The sequence below is a fragment of the Myxocyprinus asiaticus genome, chromosome 12, assembly GCF_019703515.2.
Source record: "Myxocyprinus asiaticus isolate MX2 ecotype Aquarium Trade chromosome 12, UBuf_Myxa_2, whole genome shotgun sequence".
NCBI lineage: Eukaryota > Metazoa > Chordata > Actinopteri > Cypriniformes > Catostomidae > Myxocyprinus > Myxocyprinus asiaticus.
Genome location: NC_059355.1, coordinates 24,714,669 through 24,739,005, shown reverse-complemented (window position 1 = coordinate 24,739,005; position 24,337 = coordinate 24,714,669). Strand labels below are relative to the sequence as shown.

Genomic DNA, 24,337 nt, shown 5'->3' with positions numbered 1-24,337 from the left:
AGCCGGCAATGTCTCTAATGAAGAAACAAACCAATCGGCACACGCAAACAAGCCAGAGACAGTCAAATCAGAAGACGCGGACAGTGACACTGTCTCGCTTTAAATCTTTAAAAGTTTTTTCGTGCTCCCTTGCGCCATAGTAAACTGGGGGGACGTGATCTTACACACATCAACAGTAAATCAAAAGAAACATTATTCTCAAGTCTTACTCTGAAAGGACAGGAAGTTTCATAAGGAAAACATTTCCATTATTTGCTTAATAATTTATGCCCTGGAAAAATAGGTGACAATACACTCAGGTCAATTAATTTATTTTCTCCGGCGTCGTAAACGCTCAGTAGTTCATGTATGTTCAGAGTAAGAGCTCTGAATCATGCAGACATACAGGTAGGGGGAAAACAGTAGGACAACAGGGACACTTAAAGGAATGTTCCGGGTTCAATACAAGTTAAGCTCAATCGACAGCATATGTGGCATAATACTGATTACCACAAAAATTAATTTAGACACGTTCCTCCTTTTCTTTAAAAAAGCAAAAATCGAGGTTACAGTGAGGCCCTTACAATGGAAGTGAATGTGGCCAATTTTTTGAGGGTTTAAACAGAAATGTGAAGCTTAAAATTTTATAAAAGCAACTGCATTCATTCTTCTGTTAAAACCTGTTTATTATTTGAGCTGTAAATTTGTTTAAATTGTAATTTTTACAGTCGTTTCAGGGTTTGTTGATGTTACAACATCATTGTAATGAAGTTCTAAAATTGGTTATAACTTCACACAGAAAAGGTTTGTAAGTGATTTTGTCACGCTAAAATCATGTTTATACGCATATCCTTTATGTCTTGTGGCTATAATTCTGAAGTGAGTATTTTAACATAAAAAAATTGGCCCCCATTCACATCCATTATAAGTGCCTCACTGTAACCCAGATTTTTTCTTTTTTTTAAGGAGGAACGAGTCTAAATTATTTTTTTGTGGTAATCAACATTATGCCACAAATGCTGTCATTTGAGCTTAACTAGTACTGAACGCAGAAAATTCCATTAAGCATAACCAACTATCATTATGTATATACTCTTCCTTTACTAAAAATAAGCATTTATCCTAAACTAGTATGGGACGCAATTGATGTAGTCATTGGGATCATATTTTTAAAACAACACCAAGATACATTTTCAGTTTTTGAAAATTGTGTCTTAATGATAACAGCAGATTTAACGAGTGCTGTGATGAAAGGGCAGGTGCTGTAGATAAACAAAAACCTTCATTAGCTATTAAACAGATATATTAGAACAGACTTTTGTGCAAAGCAAGGCTATTGCAACCAATGTTGATTGCATTCGTCAGGTCATTTACTGCCTGAGATGTTTTTTCTAAATTAAGAAATGCAACTACTCACAGTAAAATATTGCAGTTTGTAGTGAAAGTAAATCTTGCCTTTCCCTTATAACAGTGGTGGGTCATATTCTGATAGAGTCGCAGACAGCAGGAAATAAATACAGCAACTAACCATATAATTGTGATTAGCACAGCTAAATAAATAGGCTTATCAACTTCTAAAAGGAAGGAGAAAACACAACCCATATCTTTTGATGCTGACCACTTGAATGAAGCTAGCCAAGGTAAAAGAAAACACGACCCAGACTAAATTAAATATGGGTTCACCTGCAAGGAAAAACATGGTTTGTGCTGACTACAATGTGTTTTGTCCAATGAAATATTGAAACAATTTACAAAATTTATGTTTTCTTTTTCATGTTATGGTATTAATAGACCTTTTTCACACTCCGAGTTTTGGAACGCAGAAGTAAATGTTTGCAGGGTAAACTTCCGACAGCGATGAATGGGAGCGAATGGGAGATCACAACAAATATTATTTTCACTTACCCATTTGCTCCAAGACCAAAAGAAAAAATCCACTATTACGTTTGAATGACTTTCCAGAAGTGTTAAAAAATAGAGGCCTGTGGATTAAGACTGTCACTCTCTCAACAGCTGTCATAGAAACCCCCTCGCAGCTGTGGTAATTCATTTTTTAAGACTAATTCCAGGGTAATATAACACAAAGCAGAATGTTATAAATTTACACTAAATATTTTAAAAATGTATAATATAAAAAATATTGCGAGATTTACACTAATAAATAAAGCGGAATCGCATCATCACAGTCTGTGGAAAAAGGTCTATTGTACTGGGTCCCCACTTGATGCCCAATGTCAAATCTGGGTCCTGAAGCAAAACCAGTTGAAAAAGAAAATAGACAGGAAAAATATTATGAACTGAATGTTTGACAAAGATTCCAGCAGCAAACACTGAATATACAGTTGCACATAAAGCTCCTATGACCATATTGCAATAACTCATTTCCTCTTCAAGTCACATTCTTTTTCTTGTATAAAAAATAAATCAATTTACTGTCCTGTTGTTTTCTCTCACGACATAGTATTTAAAAGATTAAACTTCTAATAAATGTCATTGGCTGTGTGAGCAGGTTAAAAACCATGAAAGATTTTTGTCATTGTTCATTCTCTATTAAAAGGTAATCGCTGTTCCATGTCAGTATCAGACCACTAAAGGTCAAACACAATCGGAACATTCTTAAAATATGACTGAACGTTTGTTGAGAAACATGTTTAAAGATTTATCATAGTGGACTTTATCTTAGTACACTCATAAAAATCTCCCTTACCACCCCCTAGTGGCTGATTAACTCCAGCATGTCTATAAAGGCTGCACACTGACTCCAAGAGCATGCATGATTAAACTCCCTTAACTCCCCAAGCGCATTTTTATAATGCTTGAAAGTTCCTGCAATAAACAAATCACAGAGCTAGGCTGTACACCCCACAAGAATCATCTCTCACTAATTCAGTTATTTATTTATTTTGTACTGAAATAAACCTTAAGATTCTTTGGGAAGCAAGAAGAGACACATTTAGGACAGCTGGCCTTTAATTTCCATGCCTGAAGAGGATGTGAAATAGCATAGATGCGTGTTGTAAAATAAACCCTTGATCAGTTCATTTGATTGCAGCTGTCTCACAGAGAAGGCACTCATACTCTAAGCGGAGGGTTGTGCTCAGGGAGGGTGACCTCTTTGGGATGAAACCAAAACATGAGGAAATACCTAGCACGCAACTCTCTGGACAGTGGCCCAAACAATCCATTACAGGCACTGTTAGGAAATGAGATGGCCTGTCCCAAGCCTTCTGAGGTGGAATACATCCTTGTGAAGTACATTGCAATTTGTAATTCTGTGTAGATGACCAGGGTATATATAACAAAATGCTTTATTCCTGAAACAATGTTGATTTGGAACTTTTAGAGCCTTTTCCAGCGGAAGGACTGTCTGGGAGCAAAGTTTAACAAACACTCTATTGATGAAGTTGTTCAAATTGAAATGACCAGAGTCATGGGAACATCTACTGCCAACCGTTATGTAGGGTGCATAGGTAAAATGGGACATTTTCTGAGATTTTTCTGTCATAGGAGTTGTTTTTAAATATGGTACAAATGGCTATATCAGTTTCATCCCATAATAGTTAATGATGTAATTAATGCTGTTTTTAGTAACAGTAGAATAATCACAATGATTGATGATTAAGTTTAAAAGGAATGGTTCACCCAGAAATTATAATTCTCTCATCATTTACCCACCCTTATGCCATCTCAAACTCCTGTGACTTTCTTTCTTCTGTGAAACACAAACAAAGATTTTTTGAAGGATGTTTGAGGTGTTTTTGTCCATACAAGTCAATGGGGTCCAAAACTTTCAAGCTCCGGAAAAGACATACCATAAAGGCAGCATCAAAGTAAACCATAAGATTTTTTTTCTTTCTTTTTTTTCTTCTGTTTTTTTGGAAGTGATATGATCGGTTTTGGGTTAGAGACAGACCAAATTTTAACTCCTTTTAAACTGTAAATCTTGACATCTTCAGTCTCATTGGTGCAATCATAAGAGAAGCTCATTAACACCTCCTTGTACAAGAAGCATATAGATTGCAGGCTCAAGCGAGAACTCATGTGGGCACGACACAACTGAACATTCTCAGAAAGTGAAACTTTTGGGTGAATAAGAACTGAATTTTCACTTTGTTCCTCACTCAAAATGATTATATTGCTTCAGAACATTTGGATTGAACCACTTGAGTTTTATGGATTATTTTAATGCTGCCTTTATATCTTTTTTGGAGCTTGAAAGTTTTGGACACCATTGACACAAAGTCTGTGTGTTCTGTAGAAGAAAGGCATATGTGTTTGACAGCATAAATGAGAGAATGTAAATGAGAGAATTATAATTGTTGGATGATTCCTTTTAGTGTGCCACTATGTCTCAATTTACTGGCATTACCCCTAGTTTACATATCCACCTCAACAGACTGATGGTCTCAAGAAAAATCGGCGACTGGAGGTTGAATGTTTTGTCTGCTAAAATCGGTCTGTTTTTCAGATTTCCGAACTGCCCCCACAGTAGCCAACATTGGAACTGCAGTTACGAACACACCTTCACACAATTCACTGTGAGAGAACTTCTTTGAACAGTTGTGGCTTGAAAGGCACAGCGTGTGCAATTTTCTGAAACATTTTAGTAACCCAGACCCTAAACTTAACCCTAACAGTACAGAGCCAAAAACTGCATTCTTTCACTTTGCAAATATAGCATCTCGCTAGTCAGAGATCAACAAGGATGCGACATCAAAGGTAAAGTGAGGGCAATTTTCAAGCATGAACATTAGCCACACGGTGGTGTTTGTCCGGAATTCGGGGAAATTGGGTCCGAATTTGGGAGGCAAAACGTTTGGAACTAACTCGTTGATTTCCTATGTGATCATGTTGACCTCAACAAAACACTCAATATTGTTTAGTTTAGCGTTTTAAACACATCATCCAGATCATGACATGGTTTTAAGGAGGGGGCCCTACTTTTCTTTTCAGATTATTCTTCGTTTAGCAGAAACTTTTATCCAAAGCAACAAACATATTTTTTTTGTTTCTCATATTCTTTTTTGTTTACATAAAGTTAGGAGGAACAGATGAGTTGCTGCAGGAACAGATGTGTTAGAGTGGAAGTAAGGTTAAAGGAAGCTAACAAACATCCTGTTCTCTAACCTATTTTATAGATCGTGTATCTGTTTCCAAGCATTAGAATGGTAAAAACCCTGAAACCAATCCCTGAGGATCCCATAACCAGCTCAGCCCCCGGCCCTCTACTTGAGCTAGGCTGCTGGTGAGCAGGTAACTGATACACCCCCAGCACGTAGAGACTACGACCGGCTGGATCTGATGCTTCACCTGCCTTGCTTCACTAATTAGATCTCTATTGTTGAGACAGGTCAGTGACTGGAGACCAAGTAATAATTAATACTAAGGGGTTAGTGTGAAATATCAGATATGATACTTTAAATTTAACTGAAACTTTTCATTTAATTTTTAACTGGCTTTAATTGCTTTTTCAACACATTTTAACATGTTCACACTGTATAAAGACCACTTTAAAAGTTGTACAGTTAAAGTCAGAAGTTTACATACTGTACACCTTAGCCAAATACATTTAAACTCACAATTCCTGACATTTAATTGTAGAAAACATTCCCTGTCGCTACTTTATTTTAAGAATGTGAAATGTCAGAATAATAGTAGAGATAATTTTTTATTTCAGCTTTTATTTCTTTCATCACATTCCCAGTGGGTCAGAAGTTTACATACACTTTGTTAGTAATTGGTAGCATTGCCTTTAAATTGTTTAACTTGTGTCAAATGTTTTAGCTAGCCTTCCACAAGCTTCTCACAATAAGTTGCTGTAATTTTGGTCCATTCCTCCAGACAGAACTGGTGTAACTGAGCCAGGATTGTAGGCCTCCTTGCTTGCACATGCTTTTTCAGATCTGCCCACAAATTTTCTATCGGATTGAGGTCAGGGCTTTGTGATGGCCACTCCAATACCTTGACTTTGTTGTCATTCAGCCATTTTGCAACAACTTTGGAGGTATGCTTGGGGTCATTGTCCATTTGGAAGACCCATTTGTGACTGAGCTTTAACTTCATGGCTGATGTCTTGATGTTGCTTCAATATATTCACATAATTTTCCTTCCTCATGATGCCATCTCTTTTGTGAAGTGCACCAGTCCCTCCTGCAGCAAAGGACCTCCACAACATGATGCTGCCACCCCCATGCCTCACGGTTGGGATGGTGTTCTTCGGCTTGCAATCCTTACACTTTTTCCTCCAAACATAATGATGGTCATTATGACCAAACAGTTACATTTTTGTTTCATCAGACCAAAGGACATTTCTCCAAAAAGTAAGATCTTTGTCCCCATGTGCACTTGCAAACTGTAGTTATGCTTTTTTATGGTGGTTTTGGGGCAGTGGCTTGTTCCTTGCTGAGCAGCTTTTCAGATTATGCCGATATAGGACTTGTTTTACTGTGATATAGATACTTGTCTACCTGTTTCCTCCAGCATCTTCACAAGGTCCTTTGCTTATATTCTGGGATTGATTTTCACTTTTCGCACCAAATTACGTTCATCTCTAGGAGACAGAATGCATCTCCTTCCTGAGCAGTATGATGGCTGCGTGGTCCCATGTTGTTTATACTTGCATACTATTGTTTGTACAGATGAATGTGGTACCTTCAGGCATTTGGAAATTGTCCCAAGGATGAACCAGACTTGTGGAGGTCCACAATTTTTTTTCCTGAGGTTGATTTCTTTTGATTTTCCCATGATGTCAAGCAAAGAGGCACCAAGTTTGAAGGTAGGCCTTTAAATACATCCACAGGTACACCTCTAGTTGACTCCAATTATCAGAAGCTTACTGGCTAACTGACTAAAGGCTTGACATAATTTTCTGGAATTTTCCAAGCTGCTTAAAGGCACAGTTAACTTAGTGTATGTAAACTTCTGACCCACTGGAATTCTGATAGTCAATTAAAAGTGAAACAATCTGTCTGTACACAATTGTTGGAAAAACTACTCGTGTCATGCACAAAGTAGATGTCCTAAACGACTTGCCAAAACTATAGTTTGCTAATATGAAATATGTGGAGTGGTTAAAAAATTAGTTTTAATGACTTCAATCTAAGTGTTTGTAAACTTCTGACTTCAACTGTAGATACCAATTTGGCTTTATTTTATACCTAGTGAAATTAATATGGCACATTTATTCGCTTATGGTTCCATTCCTTTCCAAAAAGGAAAATATTTGTTTTAAAATATATAACAAATTGCAATGAAATTTGCAGGTTCAACTTCCAGCCCAATATCCAAGTCTTTCATGGAAATAAACTGAAATTGACCTACACACCATTTACACTAGAAGTCAGTGGTATGCTTACAATTCAGCAGCTGAGTAACCAATATAGTCCACTGAGGTTTGCTATATCATAAATTTACAGCATATCCCTATACAACATACTTAAAGGACATTAATATTCAGCTCCACTAGAATTTGTTCATATGGATTTTAGATCACACGTCAGGATTAGTTTGTTAAACGTGTTTTATCAGCTGAGCAAGGTATGTTGGAAGACATCCAAGAAATAAATCTGAACTCCGTGAATGAACAGCAAAAACAGGTGCTATTTCTATTGCCCATTAACATAGATGGACAATACACAGTTGAGATATATAATAAATGAAAAAACATGGGCCTACACAAGCAGAACTCCACAAAGACAGATCTATCAGCTCAGTGCTCTAAATCTGAAATCCATTTCCATGTTCTATGTTGTTCAGTTGGTGAGCCCAGTCCTGCTGCACCACAATGTCCACCCTTTAAAAATTCATGACTCAAATTGAGCAGCATCTTATTTACCTTGTCAAACAAGAAGGCTTAAGGCATTCTTAGAGGCAATTGAGATCATTAAATGTACTGCACTGCACGCAAAAGCCTCTTCTCAGAACATGGACGCTACATGACACCTCCTGATCAACAGATTCTGCCATGATTCATTTCTCAGGGGTTCTTGATGGGAATGGACATGTCAGTCAAAACAAATGAGTCACATGAGTGTGCATTCATGGTGAACTCTCCCTTTAAGGGCAAGAAATGGATCTCGGATGAAAGCTTTTGCTTCCTGGGATTATCTTTATGACATTTCAATGTCAATGTTTTAATAATTAAAGTTAAAAGTGAAACTATCAGTCTGTAAACAATTGTTGGAAAAACTACTCGTGTCGTGCACAAAGTAGATGTCCTAAATGACTTGTCAAAACTATAGTTTGCTCATATGAAATATGTGGAGTGGTTAAAAAATTAGGTTTAATGACTTCAATCTAAGTGTATGTAAACTTCTGACTTCAACTATAGATACAAATTTGGCTTTATTTTATACCTAGTGAAATTAATATGGCACATTTATTCGCTTATGGTTCCATTCCATTCCAAAAAGGAAAAAATATGTGTTTTAAAATATCTAACAAATTGTAGTGTTTTGTATATTTTTTTTTTTTATCTAAAATGATCTGACTACAAATGACATTTAGAGTCAATTTTTGTTAAACTGAATTTAGAAGTTATTTCAGACATAGCTTCAGACTTGAGTTTAAAAAGCACCTTTTAAAATGACACAAAAAATTCAACAATGCCAAAACAACCAAACAAACTGTAAAACAATATTTTAATTCAGACTATGTCATATGTCAGTGATTTCAATATTTCCACGAACAAGATATGAGCAGCATTAGATTTCAAATAATGGCCAGCTTTTAACATGTGCGAGCCATAATCACTAACCCTAATGGATTAGCAGATTGATGTCATTTATCCACTGCTCTTGTTAAAAATGAAATCTTACATTTCTCTCCACAGAGCGAAGGTATCTGGCACACTCAAAGTGGCCGTTGTATTCGGCCAGATCTGCAGCTGTGAAGCCGTCTACGTCTCTCTCTTTTGGGCTGATCTGGTGACTCAGGAGGATTCGGCAGCACTGGAAAATGATGTATAACATCCAATTTCATAACTGTACACATGATTTAATAACACAATTAATGTCAATTGTGATTCAGTTTTAGACACATGGGACTTTTTTAATTTTTTTTTTAATTATATTTATTTATCACACATTATACATTTTGCACATATACAGTGAAACTCTTTTTTTTCACATATCCCAGCCAAGCTGGGGTCAGAGTGCAGGGTCAGCCATGATACAGCACCCCTGGAGTGGATAGGGTCAAGGGCCTTGCTCAAGGGCCCAACAGTGGCATCTTGGCAGTGCTAGGGCTTGAACCCCTAACCATCTGATCAGTAACCCAGAGCCTTAACCGCTGAGCCACCACTGCCCCTAATTTAGGCCTACCTCTATCTCCCCATTCTCTGCTGCATCATGCAGAGGTGTGCCACCCCAGTAATCCTTCTTGACCTTTGATCCCATCTGTAGTAACCACTCCAGGATGCGATGGTGCCCTCCACTTGCAGCAAAGTGTAAAGCGGTCGCCCCTTCATTATCTTGACTAGACAGGCTAACGTCTGTGAAGGAAGCCTGCAAAAGAGAAAACTCATTGAACCCTAATGAAGTAAATGTAAACCTGTAGTAGATCTGTACTTAAGTATGACAGCAGAGCATGGAAAGTGAAGTTAAAGGGATAATTTATCCCCCAGAAATTAAATTTCTGTCATTATTTGCTTACCCTCACATTGTTCCAAACCCGTATGACTTTCTTTCTTGTGCGATACACTAATGAAGAAATTTAAAGGGGTCATGACATTAGGAATCAAATTGTCCTTGATCTTTTGACATATAAGAGGTCATTGTACTATAAAAACACTGTAAGTACTGCAAAAAGAGCATTTGTTGAAAGCAAGATGCAAAAATGACACATTCTCTACTTTCTCCACATTGTAATTTCACACTGTGATAGACATTTGCATTTGACCGCATCCACAACAACACAACCACAACAACACATAAGATGGAAAGGGCATTTAAAGTCTTAAAGGAGAGGCAGCACCAAAACCAAGCATCAGAATGAGAGTGGAAAATAAGTTTTACAAATATATGCATGTTTTATGTGCAAAAACCTTTACTAATATTATAAGTGAAACTCATGGAACATATTTAAAAAAAATAAAAATAAAAAAAGCCATGTCATGTCCCCTTTAAGTGCAAAGTTAAATTGTGAGCCGGTGTGAACAAGCTTCTCTCTTCTCTCTCAAGCTAGGGCAGATTTCAAGATTTTAGGTGAATAATGACTTAAAATTTTGGTCTGTTCCTCACACAAGCCATTGCATGGTTTAAGAAGACTTGGAATGTAAAGCACGAGTTGTATGTGGACTATGATGATTTTGCATCCTTTTTGAAGCTTGACATCCTAGTCTGTGTAACCATTCATTGCCATTGGATGGAAAAAAAATGACCAGGACAACATTTTTCCTTTTGTTTCAAACAAGTATAACTTTCTTCTATGTAACATAAAGGAGATGTTAGGCACAATGTCAGCCATTCACTTTCATTGTATGGAAAAAAGATGAAAGGGAATGGTGACTGAGGCTACCCCAAAAATCTCCTTTTGTTTTCCATGGAAGAAAGTAAGTCATACAGGTTTGAAACAATATGAGGGTGAATAAATTACAAAAAAAAAGAAAAGTTTTTGGGTGAACTAGCCTGTTAAATTTTCATCTGTGTGTAAAGTTATACTCACAAGCCATACCACCAGTGCATGGTTGCCCGTATGAGAAGCAGCATGCAGTGGTGTCATGCCATCTTGTGCTCTTAGATGCACATTGGCCCCACAGTCTTTTACCAGAAACTCCACTACATGTAGATGTCCCTCCTGGCATGCCAGATACAGTAATGTGGCACCCATTTTAGTCTGTCGATTAACACACCTGAGAAAAGGTGCATATAGATGTTTATACAGGCATCATTTCATACTTTCCAAATGAGCGGTTGAGGTTGACTGATGTGAATATGAGCCGTGAGTGAAATTCACAGTGAAATCCTTTCTCCACACAGGCTATTGGTGTTCCCATGTCATTATCTATGGATGACTGCATTCCCCCTTCTATCAACCTCTTCACCGCACTACTCAATCGTTTGCATTTCTCTGTACTGCTGTGTCACTGGCCATCTCAGCTTGTGTGGCCAGCAGGATGAGATTCACTCATTCACTCATGATTTTCACATGTGCTAAAGGCATCTTGAAATATAAAGTCTGGTTAGATGTACCATCTGAACCATGAGATCACCAATTTAAACTGAAAGGGAAATAAGAGAAAAGGAAGGTGCTTTTTCAACAAGATTATGCGAATGTCTATGAATCTGTTAAACCAATTAATGTCTACCCATTAATCACTGGGGGTTTATGTAAAGTTCATGGGATCTTCAGTGTCTTTAAAGGCCTCATCTTCTCGAATTATATCCCCAGCCCGACAGTTTTGAAAACACTACCAAGAAACTGAATTCTTTAGCAAAGTGAATTTTCTCCTAAGTTTATTCTTCATAGAAACTGCATCCTAGCCAGGCACAATGGGATAAAGTGTCAAGAAATTAAATATTTTCCATGTAAATCAGTGTTTTTGTCCTAACCAGCCATGAGTGTGTCAATGGATGAGTGAGTAACAGCTCGGGATGGGCAGATCGATCCTAAAGTATCGATATTTCAGATACTGATGTTTTATTACAAGGATCAGTACTCACATAAATGTAGGTACTAATGGTTTTTACTGATCTAGTGATTTTATTATTTATTTACTATGAAAACTACTGCGTTTCATGAGATTAAAAATGAAAAAAAAAATAATTGTCTACTGTATATATGCAAATATTGCGTATGGTTGGCTCGATTTCTCCTTTCGCTCATCTTAACATGCATAAATGCTGAAAGACACAAGCAGTGCAGTCACAGTGCTTGCATGTTATAAATTCATTTAAATTAAAATCTGTTAAAAGATAGAATATGTTCTGTTGTTGTTAATATATTATAAATAAAAATAGATTTAAGAAATGTTGGCTTTTAAATATAATGTTAAATGGCTAAAATTACCCATTTTATCCAAAGAAATCACAAAAAATAAAAAATAATTTAATAGAGGTTTTGGTGCCAATATCTGCGATATTGGCTTGGTATCAGATCAAAAAGAAAATAAATGGTATTACCCAGTGTCAGAAATGAACTTTTCTATCAAGGGGCGTATTGAGGGGCATTTACCCCCTGGAGTTGTTTTACAGGTGCATTTTTATGAGGGCATTTTAGGGCACATTTTTTCTAACCATACAAAATATGACATAATATGATGTCAATTTTTATATCAAATAATTCAGTTTAATCAATTAATTAAAATTCATGTTCTGAGACAGTCACATGACGCCATGCGAGGAGTGAATGTATGAAAGACAAGCTCTGCGCACTTTGTTAATTGTATTACTATTTGTGTCATAAACCAGTGAGATTCAATACACCCTACACTTAACTGTTCTAGGAAGACAATATGTCAAAAATTCTAAATCCTCGGGCTCTGGAGATATTAAAAGACACTTACGTGCTCAAGCTGAAGCCCCTGAGCAACAGGCCAAAAGCCCTGGACTCAATTTGGATGGTGAACTGAAAGAAATCTGGCATGAATTGATGAATGTGTCGGCAATGCTGACAAAGGTTGTTGCAGACTTGGAAGATCTTGCTGTAATATGTCGATTGATTACTTCCATGGAGACAAAATTCTCTGAGTTGGATACAAGATTGTCAGACGCTGAGAAACGGATCGATTATCTGGAGTCATCGCAGAGGAAATTAGCTGCTAATCCACTAGCGACCACGACAGACTTGGAACGCATTTGGGAAAAACTGGAGGATTTGGAGAATCGTAATCGACGAAACAACGTCTGAATTGTTGGAATTCCTGAGCATGAGGAAGGCAGAGATATAGTAAAATTCCTACACGAGCTCTTCCCTTGTCTGCTCGACATAACAGGCCATAAACTGGAAATCGAGCGAGCTCACAGAGTCCCGGCTCGCAGATCCGCGGAGGGAGACAGGCCCCGATCAATTCTGGCCAAACTTCTGAGATCATCCGATAAAGATCTTGTGTTACGCAAGGTGAAGAGTAAAGGAAGGCTTTCTTGGAAGAACCACAGCATTTTCTTGTTCCCAGACTTTGCTAATCGACAAGAGAGAAATGTGATCGATTCAAGGAATGCAAGAAACACTTACATCAACGGAGGATCGCTTTTGCACTGATGTTTCCGGCCAAACTGAGAACAGATCCTAAGGATGGCCGCAAAGTATTTACATGTCACCAGCAAGCATTATCTTTCATAAAGACATCGGAGTAGGTAAGCCACTGGGTGATTTTCATGTTGGACCTGTCTCATTAAACATGCACTTGACTGTTTGAGGAAGCTGGGCACCTATTTTCGTTTCTTTTTGTGCTAGTTCCGCCTAGCGGCGAGAGTTTATTTTGTGTAGTATCATTTCTTCATCTGCTCGTTTTGGGTGCTTATGGTTTTGTGGAATATTTCATGCAGGACATTGGAGTGAGTTTGACTGCCTGAAGAACTGAACAGCCCATTTTTTTGTTTTTTTTTTTTGTGCTGGTTCTGCTAGCGGCTGGAGCTTGTTTTGTGGAGGAACACCTTAGAGACAGTTAAGTGGATGAATCTACATGTTTTGTGTGTGTGTGTGTGTGTGTGTGTGTGTGTGTGTGTGTGTGTGTGTGTGTGTTAATTTTGCTTCCTGGCTGAAGTCTGTTTTATAGATTATCTTCTGTTGCGTAATTCTGTTTTACAAATTTTTGCATAGAAACACCGGGCTTGAGCAATCTGATGGTAAAGTTGTTGCGGTGACTCTCGTAGGCATAAATGGACTGTCTGAGTTTAGAGGGATGGACGCCAGTTGGCACTGTCGTGTGCGGGGTTAATGCGCATGTGTTTCTTTTTTCTGTTTGTCTTGTTCTGGGGAAAGTTCAGGGGTTGATTGTTGCACTAATGTTGGAATGTGGTCTTTATCATTTTATTTTTGACACACAATCTATTTTTTCTTATAAGTCAAAATGTCAGATGTTAATATGAGTGGATTGTCTCTCTCCACGTGGAATGTGAATGGGTTGGGGCACCCCATAAAAAGAAGAAAGGTTATTTATTTTCTTAAACGTAAGAAATATGATATAGTGTTTCTTCAAGAAATGCATCTTTCCCCACAGGAAGCTGAAAAATTTGGGAAGATATGGTGTGGACATGTTTTCTTTAGTGCTGGTTCAAGTAAGAGCAGGGGAATCATTACACTGATCTGAGTGCAAGAGTTACCGTCCAATTTCCCTGATCCAGCTAAAATATTGGCAAAAATTCTGGCTAACCGTTAAAGTATGACATCTCTTATACATATAGATTAGGTGGGGCAGCTCTTCTGATAACTTTAGGCATTTCATCAATATCATGTAGTCAGTGGTGAATGATCAGACTCCAGTCGCTGCCATCTCGCTTGACGCCGAAAAGGCGTTTGATGTGGTAGAATGGGATTATCTATTTAAGATTTTGAAATATACCGGTTCGGGAACACTTTTATTGGATGGATTAAGTAACGTTACAGACATCCGGTAGCGGCAGTACAAACAAATGGATTAATGTCAGATTATTTTAATCTGGATAGGGGCACCCGGCAGGGCTGCCCTCTTTCCTCATTATTGTTCTGTCTTGCCCTGGAGCCATTAGCAGCTGCGATAAGAAAGGAGGATGATTCTCCAGTGGTGGTTGTGGGAGGTATGGCGCATAAGCTTTTGCTTTATGCAGATGATATTTTATTATGTCTCTGACTCCATTAGATCTATGCCTTGCCTTCACAGTATTATTAATACCTTTTCTAAGCTCTCAGGATACAGAGTCAATTGGTCTAAATCCGAAGCTTTGGCTCTGACAGCGTACTACCCAGTAACGGCCCTCCAGCCAGGCGCCTTCCAGTGGCCCAAACAGGGCATTAAGTATTTGGGCATTTTATTCCCAGCAAATTTATGTGATTTAGTTAGAGTTAATTTTGACCCCTTAATAAAAAGGTTTTCAAGCAATGTGAGCAGGTGGGCTTCATTACATTTATCTATGATTGGGAAGGTTAATGTTATTAAAATGAAATGTATTCCAAAATTCAAATACCTGCTACAGTCTGTCTCTGTAGATGTCCCCCTTTCTTATTTCAAGCAATTTGATAGCATAGCGAAGTCCTTCATTTGGAATGGTAAGCGTCCTAGATTACATTTTAAATCAATTGCATAGGCCGATCGACAAAGGTGGGCTAGGCCTACCCAAAATTTTGTTTTATAATTATGCATTCGGTCTCAGACATTTGGCTTATTGGTCGCTTCCACCTGAGAGAGCCCCTCCCTGGTTTTGTATTGAACGGGAAGTTCTTGCCCCTATTTCACCATTGCAAAGCCTTTCTAACTAATTGGAGAAGTTAAGTTACACCCCGTTATCTCGCATTTGCACTCAGTATGGACAAAAGTGTCCAGAGTGTTTAATTCAGACATTTAATTAAATGTTGCCTCAAGTATATGACTGAACCCTAAATTATGTATTGATAAGTCCCTTTCTGCTGGTCAGAGTGGATTGTGAGGGGGGTTACTACACTCGGTGACCTATATGAGAGTGGAGTGTTGAGATTTTTTGAAGATTTGGTTCAACATTTTGGGATTCCTAGATCTCAGTTTTTTTAGGTATTTACAGCTACGCCACCTGCCCTGTACTATTTTTGGGAGTAGCATACACCCCCCCCCCAATTGGCAGATACTCTGGGAGTGGTGATTACTGCTTTTGTTAAAGGTCATGAGGCATCAGTGAATTACTCCCTGCTAATTCAGAGTCTGGGGGATGGAGCTTTAATTTCTGTCAAGAGATTATGGGAGAAAGATTTAAACTTGGTATTGGAGGAAGGAGTGTGGGCTAGGATTTTAAAAACATCTAGTCTGCATCTTGAGATGCAAGGGTGCACCTTGTACAATTCAAGATTATACATTGATTCTATTGGACCCCCTCTAGATTGTACAGGCTCGGTCTTAAAGACACACCCACATGCTGGCGATGCCAATCAGAGGATGGAGATACAGCCCATGTTTTTTGGTGGTGTGTTGAGATTCAGGGGTTTTGGATGAAGATTCAGAGTGTTGTGTGTGATGTGTTGTGCACTCAGATTTTGTTTTGCCCCAGACTCTGTGTTTTGGGTGATGAGGAGGTCATCGATGTGGAGAATAAAAATGTGAAGAACTGTGTCCTGACAAGTGTGACTGTTGCCAGACAGATTGTTTTGAGGCTATGGAAGTCGGCTGAAGCTCCCCCATTTCCAGGAGTGGAGTATGGAGATGGGGAGGGTGGCAGCATATGAGGAAAAGGTATTTGGTAGACTGGGTAACTTGGATTTGTTTGTTGGGAAATTGGGCAAGTGGTTGGCATTCTTGGAGGGCTCTCAGGGAGAGGTAGCGGAGAGAGAGATTTAGATGTAGATTTGTGTGATTATTGTATTATTTTTTTTTATTTACTTTTTTATTATTATTTATTTATTTCTGTGTGAATATGCTCATGTGACCACGGGAGTGTTTGTTGGGGGTTGGGGATTGGAAGGGGGAGGGGGAGGGGTAGTGGTGGGGATTTAATGTTAAATGTTGATTCCATGTACATATGTTTTGTTTTTTGTGTCTTCTGTGGGAATCAATAAAAATGTTAATCACAACAACAAAAAAATCATGTTCTGAATAATCAGATAAGCTGTTACCTATAAATTTGAACGAACATCAAATAATATCATAATAATAAATAACAATTTACCCCCAGATTCAATTTCATGGACTTTTTTTAACTGAGCACTTGTTAATTTCTAACCCTGGGTTTGCCCATGTCTGACCAGCTGCTTGGTCTATATTTTTTGGGGCATGGTGCTGGGTATTGCCCTGCCCACAAAGATATATCATTCTCCTCATAACTGTTCAATAAACATCATGTTTGCTCAGGTTGGCTGTAATTTAGTTTTCCCTTCCATTGTGGACAGACCACTTACTTAATGCTCATTGCGCTGAGCCTAGATAGGACACAGTTTTATGGTACCCACAGATTCCAAGAACATATTCAAATGTTAATGGAGCTCAAAATGCATAGGTTTAGCGTATGTTGCTCAACTGTTATCTTAAAAGTGACTGCACAATCCAGGGCAGATCTCTTTAGGTGTTAAGCATAAGGGTTGGGTCTTTTGGTACAGTTATATTAAGATGCAGTGCTGATAGTTCACTTTGAGCATGTTGTGACATGTGACAGACAGGGTACATCCATTATACACCAGCTCTCTGGCACTAACATGGGATTATGTAACCCCAAAGGCTAATATATGCATTCTGCAGGCAAGGCATTAAGAATGCAAGTTTAACATATCCTACAGTACACACAAACACGCTTCTAATCTGGCTTGACAAGTTTGGGTGTATCAGTTAAACAGATGATCATGCTACTGATGCATCAAGAATCCATACATTCATGAGAGAAAGGGAGAATAGGATGTAGGATTGATAGGTTTACAGGAGAGGTCTGATAATATCACATCAACCTGAGAGTCTGAATTGATTTAAGTTGATGGAGGTCATTGGGCCGTTGTAGCTCAACTCTTCCTCCACTGCACCGTCTAATTAACACACAATTCAAAGGCTACATCCAATTTCTTTAAGCACAAAATCATTATAGGTCAGAATAGCACCAGAACAAACTGAGAAAAATCAAACTGTCACATCCTCTCTCTCTGTTCACACAAGATCCCCTTCCCCTGAGTATTAACCTCTAACTGGACTACACTTCCCAGAATCGCCTTCTTCCCGCCATTGACTTTCACACCTGAATCTCATGCTGTGTTCCATTTGTCTCGGAAGTCGGAGCTCAGGACTCGGATTGACATCATATCCGTTAAAAAAAACAAGAAATCCGAGTTGGATGTGTTCCTTTTACACACGACAAGTCGGAAAAAATGATGGACGCCTCCAGGAAAGTAATTGTTGCACTAGCTCTTTTGAAGTACAGAGAGCTGCAAAATAAGTATGCCCTTCACCTAAGAGACCTCGAGGAAGATGACAGAAAGCGGAGAAGGTATGTTAATGTTTCCACGCATTTGATTGTATCAAAACATGTTAACCGCGTTTTAATCGAACCAGCGGTGTAAACAAAGGGCAATGCCCTATGGAAGTACAAACGTATATTTGCAATATAAATTTGCTTAGCTGTGTTATGTGTAAACGGTTTTACGGTTTGTAACATTAGGCAGTGTTGTTGTAGCAACACTGACCATTGTTCTTGTAGCAGCAGTGACCATTGTTGTTGTTAGCAGCAGCGACCTATCCAATTTTAGCTGTACCAGTTTATAAACAACACATTACGCGGTAATTCACGCATAACAGGATCGTAGCAACATTCCTATAGGCAACGGTAATATAGTATTGTGTATATGACTTACTAAATTGGACACAAAAAAGACAAAAGTGCTAAAAAAAAACTTTAAACCCACAGCATACTACAGTTGATGCTCTTCGTAGCCATCTTGCATCTTCTGAACTCAGGGTCCTCTGAGTTTGTCCGACTTTCCGAGTAGGAATTCCGACATCGGGGGGCATTCCATTTGTCAGTTCCGGTCTCGGAACTCAGAAAATAACTCGGAGCTCCAACTTCTGAGACAAATGTAATGCAGCATCATTCACTAATCATCTCCCAGTGTATTTAGTCTCTGCTCTCACTGCACTTCACTGCGAAGTCTTGCCAATTCACCAGTTGTCTTGCATTTCTGAGCGTTATAGTTATCTACTGCCTGCATTGATTATTGCCTGTCCCTTGGATTACCCCTTTGTTTACCATCTTTGATTTGTTACTTTGTTTGGATTGCCTACCTGGTTTTGACCTCTGCCTGTTTAATTATGATTTGCATTAAACTCTGCACATGGATCTTCACTCGGTGTCTGCCTCTGACTCGTTACACAAACGTTAGGCCTTTCAACATTTATCTTGCTCAATGACACATATGTATGGGAGCAAAGTCACGTTGTCTTGGTGTCGGGGTGAATTATGTGTGGCCTCATTCTGTGAGTAGATCAGGACGTGCCACTGTCATGTCACACTTTGCCACATGTTTACATCCTGTTACACTACCTGAGGAAGGCATATGTTACGAGACACCCATATTTTCATGAAAGTAACAAAAGGCAGGAAGCATAGGGAACAAGGATAAATATCCTGATAGGATAATTGCTGTTTTTAAAATGTTCTTTTGCTTCATTACAGCATACATTGGGTCGGGACAAGAGGACACCACAATAATTATTACATTCAAAAGAATGTGTGGTAATTTAATTTAATCTCTGATTACCTTAAGAAGTTACAATAGGATGTTCTTAAGAATATTATTGTATTTCTAAAAACTTTTTTTGGACATTGTGCTCCAATTCCATTAATTGAGTGAAATCGCCTCAAGGTCTCAGATTTGCAGATTGAATTGCTCAAATTAAATGACATCATACCACCATAACAAAATATATTTCTACTTGAGATAAATGTTTGGCTGTGCTTTCATTGGATCTGTTTAGAATAAAACTTCTCAAAGGTCTCATTTTCAGTTGTTTTTGTTTTCATGTATTGTACTATACAGAGAGTGGCTCCAACAAATAACGCAATGCAGACAAAGACTAGTGACCCACAAGAACATCTTGTCACGTGTCTTTTCATTCCCCTCTACCACATGAGATTAACCTGTATTGTTTGTGTGTCTAAGCTGATAACACTGTACCCTGGAGCTTGACCAATCAGCAACTTCAGACAGGTGAGGTCACCCTTTGCTGCAGCATAGTGGGCAGGAAGAGCACCACAGTTTGTTTCAACTTCTGCTCCATCTCCATGAGCCAGCAGCCATTGGACAGCCTCCACCCACCCAAACCGTGCAGCAAGATGGAGCGGAGTGGCCCCTCCTGAATCCTGGTCCTGAATGCACACACAGACACATAAGAATAGTTATAAAAAACAGGTCTTTACAAAAAGTTTGTTTTTCTTCATTGAGCAGAAAAAGCCAATCAGTGATATTCCTTTAAGGACTGTTTGGCAGTTATAGGGTCAGGAATGTCAACACATTGCTTGTTTAAAGATGAAGTGTGTTATTTCTGCACAAATAGTGTCATCAAACAGAATCGAACTTCGCTAAGCCCACCTGACCAGAATTGCAACTGAAATTGCAAACTTAGCAACTGTTGCTGTTTGGCATTTTCATCAGACAAGTGTTTGCTGTCTATGGAAGTCATGTGTGTTTTGGTAGCCTTAAGCAGAATTCTAAATTTCTAAATAAAAAAATAAAATAAAATAAAAAACATGGAAAAAACAGGGAAAAATCATTATCTGGTCACTTATATCAGTGATACAAGGATCCCATAGAGGAAACACTTTTCTGTTGTTTCATCTTTAAATTAATCTTGAAGAGCATGCTATGGCATAAAGGTGCACTCAGTAATTTTTGTACACATTAAAAAAGTTTTACTCCTAAATAAATTAATTGGAATTTTGCAATATACAGTATGTATGAAATCATAACCAGACACATGAAAATGAAGACTCCAGTGTTGGGCCTCATGTATTCAGATAGAAGACAAAGGCAGGCCTTACACAGTCATAAAACCTAACTCAAGCCCCCACATACCAGGTCATAAATTATACTGATAAAAGTCACGCCAAAATCAAACAAAGGGAGTCCAAAACAGACTACAAATCCCATGAAGCCTTGCTCACTAAAGGATCGAACTCTCAACTCCTATTGGATGAGGCACACTACAGAACGTCCCTCAAACCATGACATCATCAGGAGTAGAAATACCTCTGAAATGCTTCCGGGATTTGCTTCCAGCAACTTTGTTCGCCGAGTATAGACGTAGCTCATCGCTGCTCTCAGGTGCAACCTCATGGCACAAGGAAGTAACGTCTGACTTGAAACTGTGGCCATACAATCTCCATCTCGCTGGATGAGTTGAGATTACTCTGTGTTCAACCGAACACTCTAACGGATCCGAAGGAGACCGCCGAGCAATCTGCATCTTCATCCGTTTGCCTGCAGAAGTGAAGAGATTAAAGATTTCTCTTCCATCTTCAGTCAAGTCGACATTTCTGAAGTTCTCCGCCAGCCCGCCGAGAATCAACAGCCGTGCCCGCCAACAAAGTGAGGAAACAGCCTCCCGTCATCACACGAGCCTCAAGGAACCGGGTCAGAGTTAAAGGACGGAGGGACACACATTCTACCTGTGTCCTCATGCGATTCAAGTAAGAGGTTTACGTCTGGGCAGAGATAGAATATTATAGTGTGTTATTCTTGTGTTTCAAGGTTTTTGCTTGTACAGTTTACAGACCGCCATGTCCGCTCATTATTAATACTCAGGGTATTAATTATCACAAATTTGTTTTGCTGTATTGTGGTCCAACCAAATTGGACTGTTGTGCATTTTCACCATCGCGGGTGAGACCGGCAAACTGAGTTATCCATTAAAGAGTCAAAGAACGCAGGACTTTTACGAGCCATCCACCGCGTCTCTGAGCGATAAACTAACAGCTGCTTTCTCTCCCACGATCCTGAAATCGGCTTTAGGGCCGTCACTTTATTCTCTCTCTCTCGTACTAACCACACTGACACACACTCGCTCTCTCACACACACACACCCTCATGTGTTATAGAATTATTTTTATTTCCATATCTAATCATATCACTGTTTAGTTTGTAGTTGTAAGTCGGAAGTTTATTGACTGCATTGTATTAATTATTAATTGATATTAATGCATAAATAAACTTTGTTTATATTACAAAGAGAAGTGTTTTGGTTTGTTTTGCATACACCTGTGTCATGCTGACGGGATGTCAGTGCTCGGATTCAAGCCTTCATTCATTGTTTTTTCCCGAAAATCGATATTCTTCGGATGTCGATTTTCCTAAGAAAACAATCTAATATTGAGACTGTTATACTATCTGGTTATTAGTCCCTGATTCCAGGGTGGTGCCCCGTCAATATTAATCCTTATTAATATTCTATTGATTTTTGATAATTGATAATTATCTTTGATGATTGTTGAATCTGAATGATCAATAAGCTAGTGTTCATTTTAATTAATGTTTCATCGATGTTAACAATTAATGATTATTTTTGATAATTGTTGATTTAAAGGATTAGAAAAGCTAACATTGATTCTCATCAATGTTTTATTGATTTTAATCATTGATAATTGTCTTTGATCATTATTAATTATTGCTAATAACCAAACCCGCTCCTAAACGTAGAACACTACATTTACTGGAGCCCCATATGATGTTTTAATGAGTTAGATTCAATTAATTAATTTAAATATTAATTAATAACTAAAGAAATAATTATTAATTATTTCTGATAGTAACACTGATCTAAACAACCAGTAAAGCCCTACACCAGTCATATTAGTAACCTTATAAAATCTGTTTGATTCTACATGGAGAGGGTCCCCTCATGGGGGCTTCTGTGTTAGAATCACATGACCAGCCAAACACTACTTGCTTAATCTCAATAACCACCCTGTGTCACGGTCCTGTCACCTTGTCAGGTTGGGTTTCTGTCTGATGGGACCGTGGCATTATTGTCCTGTTTCGTGTTTTGTGTACCTTCTTTGTGTGATTGCATGGGTCTGGTTGTTAGTGACTGCCATGATGTCACAGTCCTGTCACATTGTCAGGTTGAGTTTTTGTCTGATGAGGACCATGGCATCATCGTTCCCCATTTGTTCTGGTCAAAGTGTGTTTATGTTTTGCCCTCATGTGTTTCAGGTGCCGCTGGCATGCGGAATCAGCGTTTCCATGGGAACCCTGATTGTTTCCATGGGAACGTTGATCATGACAACTTTCAGCTGCGAGTGGCACCTGCCCCTTGTTTGTTTCCTGCTTATTTAAATCCTCTCATGTGTCATGTCCAGCACTGGATCATTTAGTGTTGTTTAACCTTTATGTAGTTCAATGTTGAATGTAGTCTAGCTTATGCTAAAGTGTGTGCTGTCAAGCAACTAACCTTGCTGTCTGTGTCTAGTTGGTGCTGTCTTGTGTATCTGTTGTTTGCCTGTATCTGCCAACGTGTCGGGAGTGTGGTTACCTTCCAATTTGCTGTACGCCTGTCCTCGCCACCCACGAATTGCCAGTGGAGCATTCCTCGTAGCTGCAGCCAGTGCTGGGATCGCCAGTTTTCGCCAGCACAAGTTTTAGTTGATGTTGTTGTTGTAAATAAATCCTTTTGAACTGTTCCTCTGCTATTGGGTCTATGTCTCACACTTTCTGATAGAATGATCCAGCCAACTATGGACCCAGCGGAGGAATCTACTCTTCGCTCCACCCTCTCTCAGCAGGGAGCTCTGCTGGGGTGTCAACAGGATCATATCTCCGCATCTAACCAGGCATTGGAGATGATGGCATCGCAACTTGCTGAACTCATCGTGGTGGTCCAACAACTCCGCCCATCTCCTGATGCTGGTCCTCTCAAGTAACACCCCCATCGGCTTGGGCAGTTCCCCATGCCCATTGGTGCCCATAGGCTCGCATCCTTCCTGCAGCTCCCTACTCAGGTGGTCCTGTAGCGCCTTTCTGTCACAATGTGCTTTGTTCTTCACAGCCCTCTGCTTTCCTGTTGGAGAGAATGAAGGTGGCTTACAACATCCTGTGCCTCACCAGAAGGGCTGCTGATTGGGGAACCGCCATGTGGGACAATGAACGCCCTTGTTGCACCTCGAGCAGTGCTCCCGGCTGCCCGGAAGAGGAGGAGAAGGGCTCCTGTTCCCCAGTTGCTGCCAGCGCTCCCGGCCGAGGAGGCCGTTCCCCAGTCGCTGCTAGCGCTCTCGGCCATGGAGACTGCTCCCATCACTACCTGTCCTCACGGCCACGAAGGCCGTTCCCCTGCCGTGATGAGTGCCCACGCCTGAGCCATCCACGGCTCTGCCCCCTGAGCCACTCCCCCCTGAACCCTGTCCAGCAGCTGCCACCCAGTTCGCTGCCGCTCAGTCCTGTGTTGCCTCCGCCCTGAGGCCTCCTCCCAGGCTGACACACCCTGCCTCCACCCTGAGGCCTCCTCCCAGGCCACCAGACCACGCCCCTTTCCTTAAACTTACTCCCTGGTTTACCTCCCTTTCTGTTGTGTTTCCTGTTCTTTATTAAGTGTTTGTTTTTTTCTTATGTTTGATGTTCCCCTTTGGGGAGGGGTGTGGGGTGGTACAGTCACGGTCCTGTCACCTTGTCAGGTTGGGTTTCTGTCTCACGGGACCGTGGAATTATTGTCCTGTCTTGTGTTTTATGTACCTTCTTTGTGTGAGCATACGGGTCCGGTTGTTAGTGACCACCATGTGCAAGTTACCGCTGTGCG

General features: G+C 39.4%; 1 protein-coding gene across 1 annotated transcript in view; it reads right to left on the bottom strand.

The window, feature by feature from the left end:
- The window catches only part of LOC127448774 (espin-like protein), a 49,541-nt gene that overhangs the window by 5,401 nt on the left and 19,803 nt on the right, over nucleotides 1-24,337 (bottom strand). The window contains exons 2-5 of the mRNA XM_051711625.1: nucleotides 19,729-19,919; nucleotides 10,642-10,828; nucleotides 9,300-9,482; nucleotides 8,796-8,927 (exon numbers count right to left, since the gene is read on the bottom strand). Coding sequence (XP_051567585.1) covers nucleotides 8,796-8,927; nucleotides 9,300-9,482; nucleotides 10,642-10,828; nucleotides 19,729-19,919 — 693 coding nt within the window. The remainder of the gene's footprint in view (nucleotides 1-8,795; nucleotides 8,928-9,299; nucleotides 9,483-10,641; nucleotides 10,829-19,728; nucleotides 19,920-24,337) is intronic.